General features: G+C 40.4%; 1 protein-coding gene across 1 annotated transcript in view; it reads right to left on the minus strand.

Moving 5' to 3' along the window:
* Window positions 1–4360: 4360 nt before the first annotated feature.
* The window catches only part of lrguk (leucine-rich repeats and guanylate kinase domain containing), a gene marked incomplete at both ends in the record, with an annotated part of 35921 nt that continues 30609 nt past the window's right edge, over window positions 4361–9672 (minus strand). The window contains 2 exons of the mRNA XM_083662187.1: window positions 4361–4524; window positions 4919–5079. Of these exons, the coding sequence (XP_083518313.1) occupies window positions 4361–4524; window positions 4919–5079 (325 nt within the window). The remainder of the gene's footprint in view (window positions 4525–4918; window positions 5080–9672) is intronic.

The following is a 9672-nucleotide window of genomic DNA, read 5'->3' on the forward strand; positions in this document are numbered from 1 at the left end:
TCTCCTCCTAGCTCATTCCTTACAAAAATCCTTTAAAAATTGATTCATAACATGGGTGCTTCAGCTTTGTGGAAATTGATAATGTGCTTCTGCATATTTACCACATAATAACTCAACCTAGCCCAGATATAAATTTCAAATGCAAGCTCTTCTTTGTTTCTCCCAGAAAATGTCCCATTTTCTCTCTGCTGAAAAGTGATGCTGTTTTAGGAGTTATGTCTACAGTAGATGAGTGATGCTGTTTTAGGAATTATGTCTACAGTAGATGTGTGATGCTGTTTTAGGAGTTATGTCTACAGTAGATGAGTGATGCTGTTTTAGGAGTTATGTCTACAGTAGATTAAAAGTGATGCTGTTTTAGGAGTTATGTCTACAGTAGATGAATGAGTGATGCTGTTTTAGGAGTTATGTCTACAGTAGATTAAAAGTGATGCTGTTTTATGAGTTATGTCTACAGTAGATGTGTGATGCTGTTTTAGGAGTTATGTCTACAGTAGATGAGTGATGCTGTTTTAGGAGTTATGTCTACAGTAGATGAATGAGTGATGCTGTTTTAGGAGTTATGTCTACAGTAGATGAATGAGTGATGCTGTTTTAGGAGTTATGTCTACAGTAGATGCGTGATGCTGTTTTAGGAGTTACTGTATGTCTACAGTAGATGAGTGATGCTGTTTTAGGAGTTATGTCTACAGTAGATGCGTGATGCTGTTTTAGGAGTTACTGTATGTCTACAGTAGATGAGTGATGCTGTTTTAGGAGTTATGTCTACAGTAGATTAAAAGTGATGCTGTTTTAGGAGTTATGTCTACAGTAGATGAGTGATGCTGTTTTAGGAGTTATGTCTACAGTAGATGAGTGATGCTGTTTTAGGAGTTATGTCTACAGTAGATGTGTGATGCTGTTTTAGGAGTTATGTCTACAGTAGATGAGTGATGCTGTTTTAGGAGTTATGTCTACAGTAGATGAGTGATGCTGTTTTAGGAGTTACTGTATGTCTACAGTAGATGAGTGATGCTGTTTTAGGAGTTATGTCTACAGTAGATGAATGAGTGATGCTGTTTTAGGAGTTATGTCTACAGTAGATTAAAAGTGATGTTGTTTTAGGAGTTATGTCTACAGTAGATGAGTGATGCTGTTTTAGGAGTTATGTCTACAGTAGATGTGTGATGCTGTTTTAGGAGTTATGTCTACAGTAGATGAATGAGTGATGCTGTTTTAGGAGTTATGTCTACAGTAGATGAGTGATGCTGTTTTAGGAGTTATGTCTACAGTAGATGAGTGATGCTGTTTTAGGAGTTATGTCTACAGTAGATGAATGAGTGATGCTGTTTTAGGAGTTATGTCTACAGTAGATTAAAAGTGATGTTGTTTTAGGAGTTATGTCTACAGTAGATGAGTGATGCTGTTTTAGGAGTTATGTCTACAGTAGATGAGTGATGCTGTTTTAGGAGTTATGTCTACAGTAGATGAATGATGCTGTTTTAGGAGTTGTGTCTACAGTAGATGAGTGATGCTGATTTAGGAGTTATGTCTACAGTAGATTAAAAGTGATGTTGTTTTAGGAGTTATGTCTACAGTAGATTAAAAGTGATGTTGTTTTAGGAGTTATGTCTACAGTAGATGAGTGATGCTGTTTTAGGAGTTATGTCTACAGTAGATGAATGATGCTGTTTTAGGAGTTATTTCTACAGTAGATGTGTGATGCTGTTTTAGGAGTTATGTCTACAGTAGATGAGTGATGCTGTTTTAGGAGTTATGTCTACAGTAGATGAGTGATGCTGTTTTAGGAGTTATGTCTACAGTAGATGAATGAGAGATGCTGTTTTAGGAGTTATGTCTACAGTAGATGAATGAGAGATGCTGTTTTAGGAGTTATGTCTACAGTAGATGAATGAATGATGCTGTTTTAGGAGTTATGTCTACAGTAGATGAATGAATGATGCTGTTTTAGGAGTTATGTCTACAGTAGATGAACGAGTGTGACATTCTCTTTCAGCACCTGTGGAAGTAAGGCAAGATTGAGAATTTCAATAGATGCATAGGGCAAATGTGCATGGGATTATAAAGCACAGAGAGAATCCTGCAGAGAGAAATACAGGTGTTGCCAGGTGTTACTGTGCCAGTATTAGAAGGCACAGAGAACGATTTAGCAGCCTTGAGTTTTACAATATATCTATTCAAAAGGGGGGGGGGGGGGGTCAGGGAAAAAAAGATAACAAACAACAACCACAACAAACAGCTAGACAAGCAGGTAAGCAAGCAGGTCAGACAGGCAGAGGGATGTCTTCCTGGTCCTCTCCACCCCACGTTCCACCTGCACTGCTCCCTCAACAAGCTTAAAGGCTTGAGTGCGTGACAAATCATCTGAGACCTTAGTTCCCCATGCACACAGCTGTATTGTACGTCTAGTGTAATGCTCACGCTCAGGAAGTGGACATGTGACTCTTAGTCTAAGATGAGCTCTAGGTGAGCGATGGAGACTGCTGTGTAAGTAGGTTAGACCCCCGGGGCCCTAAAGACACTGCTGGTGGTGGAACTGTCGTGTCTCAAACTGCCAAAGAATTATGGCAGGGTTGCAACATCTGCTGCCTGAGAGGGAGACAGACAGTGATGGATGGCCAGGTGTGTGTGTAGAGGTTTGACTGTGTGTGTGCACACACACACACACACACACACACACACACACACACACACACACACACACACACACACACAGAGACACACAAAGAAACAAGCGTGCATATTCACATCACTGAGATAAAATGATTCACATACACCTGCATCCAGACTGACTCTGTGACAGAGTCACCACTTAAAATAAGCAATGCACACAGATGACAATTTCAATTTACTATGACAATGTCTGTCCACATCTCCCATAAGAATGCCTTTCCAGTTGAATAAATAATCCCATCAGAAGAGATGATATATTTATCATCCAATGACAAGAGTTGCACGCTACACATAAAAGATCAGTATCTAGATGTCAACGGCATATCCAATTTGATGAGATTACTGAACAGTAGGAAATATAATTCCACTTCACTGTCAGGGGAGTTAATTCTACATTTATAAAACTCTAGACTTGTACTTTTCCACGAAGAGATAGATACATATCTTCTGTAGTCAGGAATCTTGCACATAATGGTTAACAGCAAAAGTGTTATTTTCTTAAATGAAGGCTTTGCTGATTTTCAACCTGCTTTGTATCATTATAATCTCTGTAATATAAGGTAGATGGACAGTGCTTACCTTGTGTATATTTTTCTGCATCAAGTAATCCACGTTTGACTGCCTGCAGAAACTCCGCCTCTCCAGCTGGTATGGATCATTAATGCTCGTTAAGGCTCAATGTGATTCTCCGTGGATGTGTGCATACAGAGAAAATAAAAAGAAACAATAACAACCGCCTTCGAAGCCGCCCTCGAGCAACTTCTGTTGCTCATTCTGTACTTCCTGTACAGAATGATGGGTTTTGCACCATTCTGGACACGGAAGTGCTGGAATAAACTGCAGAGCTCTCGGTGCAGGAAAACATGAAGTCCATCTGCATATATTACTGACATTGTAATGATACAAAGTGGGTTGAAAATCAGCAAAGCCTGCCTTTAAACACACTTTAAACTTCATCATATCATAACATAGCATCATTTCAGCATGATTGAGAAAAAATTTGGCCTGGAAGGCTTGGTACTGAATGGCATACTAGTCAATAAAATGTGTGTGCGTGTGTGCGTGTGTGTGTGTGTGTGTGTGTGTGCGCGTGCGTGTCTCTACGTTGGCTATTGAATTATGTCAACATTACACTACTTTAGGCCACAGTTACACACATTGCCCTCTAGTACCGTCTGTCTATAATTATACTGTAATCATCTTTATGTATGGCCATTAACGTCAACACCTATCATGTGTCCACAATACAGCCAGCGCAGAAGAGCCAGACCTGTTGTGGCATGAGCAGTGATCACAGCAGAAGGTATGTGCCGACAGTAAAGTGTTATCTGGCATTGGCATACTGTATCACACCATACTGTATGCATGTTTGAGTTTGTGGTGAATAGCTGCAAATACGCAGGTGTGTGGTTGACGCTTAATGTTATTCCTTTTGCAGGTAAAATGTTTTGATTTTCTTTTCATTTTCAACGCACAGTCCGTGATTTAAGTCGCGAATGAGCAATGCTATAGAGAAGAAGACAGTGTCACATTCTACATGTATGTTAATGTTCTCGATTTACAGTAAAACTGGATTCATAAAGGTAGAGGCTACTGGTGAATGTTTACACCTTCGCTAGCTAGCTATTCAGATGCCCAGAAACCTCACATGCCTTCGCTCCCTCTCCTCACCCTCTTCTCTTCCGTCTCAGACTGGTGGGTTTGGACGGGGTGAAGGAGCCGGGCTGGGTGGCACAGGGGTTTTGCGACCGAAGGGGATGGGGGGCAAGATGGGCTTGGCGTCGGATCCAGGGCGTCCAGAAGAGGGAGTCATGACCGCAGATAGTTGCTCTGTGTCTGATTCCCCTTGTTCTGAAAGGGAAATGTTTTATTGGATATAAGCACGGATATGGACACATTATAGAAACACATCTATGGTGGTCACTAGTCATGTACAGTCCTGTGGATTTATGGATGTTAATTTGTTTTTGTAGACTTTGTGTAGACTCAAATGATTTGTAAGGGGTTTGTAGCAATGGCTGACAAATGGCTGTGACTTGCATGAAAAGCAGAAAAACATCCTTTTTGAAAATGTCAACATATCATTGGAAAGGATAGGTATGAATCAACTAATAGCTGAATTTTCGCTCGCTCTCAGACGTCTTAGTTGCTAGTGGGATGAGATGCATACCATCATCACCTTTCTTACATGAATATTTTCTGTCAGATATTCTTAAAAGTAATAATAAAATAATGTATTTCTGACCATTGAGTGTTTCTAGGGTGTGTCCCAGGGCAGAAATATCCAGAGGCTCCACGGCAGGTCCAGAGCCCATGTCTAAGCCTGGAGCTGGTGCCACGGCCTCAGACAAGGCCCCTGCTGAGCTGGGCACAGACAGGGCCGAACTGGCACGGGACTCATCTGAGCTGCTCGTGGAATCAGGGAGAGAGAGGGATAGCATGGAAGAACAAAATTTAATCTGCTAATTCTCTGAATAGTTTTAAAAACCTTCTAAAAAAATTAATGCTGAGTAAGCTGCAGTAATATAGTGCAAAACCTTTCTTTGAATGGTTTTTGAACTTGTGTTGGTTTGTATCTTTGTCTTTTTGTTCTTGATTGTTCTATATTGATGTTTGTTGTTTCAGGACTACAATGGAAATAAGTTTGACTTTATTGTGATATCCTGATGAATTATTTTATACTGTATGCTTGTTTTTGTATTGTATTTTTTAATTTGTCAAATACATTCAATCAATCAATCAATCAATTAATGGAAGAGAACCCGGGGATGAACCACTACCACTTTAAACACTAGTCCAACCTCCTGTCTACTGTACAGTACCACTTTCTGTTTTCTGATAAGGTCCCCATGCAGGGCATTATCCTGCCCTTTTCCCACATCCACCCTTCTTAACACTAGAAACTTTAAGGTGAGAAGACCATTCTGCTGGGTGGACAGATTGGAAAAGTAGATTTAGAAAAGGCATATACTACAATGGAGGAAAAGCTTTAGGGCTTTGCTGTGTTACAAAAAGAGATTCAATCAGTACAGCAACCCTAACACTCAGTATCAAAGACCTACAAGAGAGGTGGACAACATACTGTAACAGAAACACCTAATAATTTATGAATAATCAAGTATGTAATATAAAGTAGGGCCATCCTTTGCTTCAAGAACAGCTTAAATCCCTTTGTGGTACAAATCCTGAACTGGGTCTCTTGGGATATTGGACCATTCTTCAGGAAGGAATGCCTCCTTTGATATTTCTTGGCCGTTGTACAACCATGCAGAGCAATCACTGGACCTAATGACTCCCATGAGAACACTGCCCAAACTACTACAGATCCAACACCATGTTTAGACAGGTGAACACAACAGACATGGTGTACTTGGAGGATTCCCTTGGCTTTCTCTGAAAATAAACCTGTCTGGGTACACAAGAAAGAAAGAAAGAAAGAAAGATAGAAAGAAAGAAAGAAAGACTGCTCTTCAGACCAGAAGATTCTGATATTTCGTTGCTTTTTTCCGCTGCTCAGTGATCTTTGTGAAGCTCATGGCACACAGTTTTTGTTGAACAGACGTGTTGATTCAATTCTGTATTTAATAGTGTTAATTCTCCATCTATCCTCTGCTTCAACTTGCAACCATCCATATTCTTTGCTAGTGCAGTTTTTCCAAGGTTGGGATTATACAGATTGCTCCCTCGCCACTGGGAATCCTTTTGCAGTTTTTATGACTGATGCAACCACCTGCATTTCTGACATTGAATATTTTGCCCTTTAGGGATTCTGTTAGACTAGCAATCTCGCGCACTACGCGCGCTCGATTCCTAGGCTCACCCGCCCTGCAGCTTGCCTACTGCGTGTCAAATACGCAGCTTGGCCTGCAATAGCCTCACCCAGGAAGGATGACATCACTGATGACATCATCACTGAACTTATGCCTCATCCAGGAAGGATGACATCACTGTTGACATTATCACTGATGACATCACTAATGAGATAATTAGGGTAATCACCTAATTAAAGAATGTCAGGTCACCCGCATGGGTGCTCTTTACTCCCCCTGAAAGTTTCAGCCCAATCGCACGTAAAACGACATAGCTGTGGCCGACACAAAATTCTGCTCACACATACGGACACTTCTCATTCTTATTAACATGGACACTTCTCATTCTTATTATAGGATGCCTCATGTTGCTTTGAAAAAACTACAATATAAAACATATAAACATATTTTATAACATACACTGTATAAAAGTGGAGATTGCTGGACCACTGAAAGCTGACATACTTGACTTGGATTACTCTAATCTTATGACTTTCCTGTGCAGCTTCCTGTAGATGTGTCTTAGTTTGAGTCCTTTTTCATGTGTTGTTTCTGTTATTTGTCCGCCCCATGAATATTGGCTGTGTCCTGATACAGTGTCTTTCACAGTGATCCAACCACCCCTCCTATTAGAAATGCCAGGAAACAAGTCTGTTGGCTCACTTAAGCTACAAAAGCTCACACCAGTAATAGAGAATGCTCTGTCAAATGTCTGAAGGTTAAAAAAATACACAAACGCACGCAAGCACGCACGCACGCACGCACGCACGCACACACACACACACACACACACACACACACACACACACACACACACACACACACACACACACAGCCTATGCCAAAATCCCATCAGAGAAATGGGACAGCCTCTGTCCTCTGTTACAATACTGTATGTCAGATCGACACAAGTAAAGACACATCCCTAATAAAAGCTAGGCCAACACAAATGTCTGGAATCCTCTATAGAAACACTGCAAGGCTGAGTAATGCTCACTTCACATACTATAAGACATTATGTATCACTCTCAATGCCTTGACAGAACATACAGAGTCCATTTGGCAACAAGTTCAGTAACACTTGACTTCTACAAACATGAAGGCAGTGTTTGTGTTAGTGTATCTTAAATGTCTTTAGATTACTTTTGAGACAAGGTAATGAAGTAAGTTGCTAATTTTTCAGGTGAGGGAATACTGATGACTGATTAAACTCATATTTGCAACCAACTTGTGAAGTAAGCCTGTTTATTCAGCTTAAGTATACACAGGGGAGTTACAAAGTAGCAAAGCCATAAATCAGAATTTATGAGTCACTCTAACTATAAAGTGTGTGTGTGTGTGTGTGTGTGTGTATGTAGGTTTGTCCCCAGATGGCTTATACCAGTAAAATAAGCTATAAAAGTGAGCATATGTTGTTAAACAAGCACAGGAACAAAACCAAAGGCGTTTTCTGCTTCTCAGTCTCCAGCCTGGGATTCTGTTTTATTCAACTTGTAGACTTCCTGTGGATTCTAACATGAAGCTGGGGGAAACAAGCCTTGCACATCTCCCATCATAACTCAAAATGATATTTCTATTGAAGTTTACAAACCATATACTCAGGCGCGTAGCTTTAGACAGTGCACCATAGAGAGAGCGGGCCCTCCCCAACAATGTGTTGGGTGGCCCTTGCAAGTGATTCAGACTGCCACCTTGGTAATATGCCTGTGTTCAAAGTCAAGAACTCAGGCTAAATAATAAACGGTGCCATTTGCTATATACTGTATATATCTCCGTCATGGTTTTCGTGTTTTCTTTTTGTAAAATAGTCAGTAGCAATCTATAACAAAATTATATGATTATTCTACATCAATTATAAAACTATGAATAAAATACATGATTAAAAAAAACATTAAAGTAAACAAATAATTTCTTATTTTCTTTGGTATTTTTGTCATATACAGATATGCAATGATTGCTGGGTAATATGTAGGCTATGCTGTTGTCCAATGTCAAGTCTCTATTTGATCATGTGACGAGGAGACGATACAATATACTTAGTTAGGCGCAAAATCTGAACGTCAAGACTGACACATCTGCAAGCCGAGCGAGCAGTCATGCCTTTCAAACATTAAAAGCAGCACTAGGGCCTGTCATAACTATGTGAAACCTAATACAACTTCAAAATACATCTGTTATTCACCTACAACTCCATCTCTCCTTACTTCAGGTCTGGCAATAATGTGTCTTTTCGATGGGTAACAACCCTTTTTGGCCAGCACACGCAGTGGCGCAGGCCCTATAACAGGGTTTGTCCACCCAATTTGCAAGCCCATTTGGAAGCCCATTTGGAAGCCAATTTGGAAGCCAATTTGGTCCCACTCAGAAACCATATACTTGTTGACCACTAGGTGGCGCTATAACAGCCCTCTTTACGTTTTGGTCCATAACTTTTGAACCGTACCATTCTACAATAAAACATTTTTTTTTATAGAGGCCCCGCCCATTTCCATCTAACTAGATTTTCCACCATTTTGAATTTTCTCTAAAAGCATTTTTTCGCTATTTCTCCTTCAAATTTTGTCCAACCTTCACCAAACCACATCACACAGCATGTGTGGACTGTCCTGCACAAAACTTATTTCATACAGGCTTGTTTTTGGCATTCTAAAACCAGCCAGAGGGGAGGAGGTCAAACTCCTGGTAAAGTGGATGGTCAGGACAGTCTAGAATAAGTTTGGCCTTATTCCTTACCCTCTGAAAGTAGATGTCCTGAAGCTGGGCTGAATCACCTTACTGGCTACTTTGACAAGCCTTGCCAGCCTATTTCTGCTAGACAGTGTGAGGCAGCCAAACCAGGCCACACAACAGTAGGTGAGAACAGATTCAATGAAGCATTGATAAAACATAATCATTAGAACCTTACAGACTTTAAATGTGTTCAGTTTTCTTAAAAAGAACAGGCGCTGCTGGACCTTTTTGCAGACAGCATCAGTGTTTGTTTCAAAGCTCAGTTTGTTGTCTATAATAGTACCCAAGTATTTGTACTCTGGGACGATCTCAACTTCCATATCCTGAATGGTGGTATGAGAATTAACAGGTTGAGATTTACGGAAATCAATGATCATATCTTTGGTCTTTGAAATATTGATTGACAAGGTGTCATTACACCAAGATATGAAATCGTCCACTACAGAGGGGTGGGGTCCTT

This window comes from Poromitra crassiceps (genome assembly GCF_964638095.1).
Source record: "Poromitra crassiceps genome assembly, chromosome: 2".
NCBI lineage: Eukaryota > Metazoa > Chordata > Actinopteri > Beryciformes > Melamphaidae > Poromitra > Poromitra crassiceps.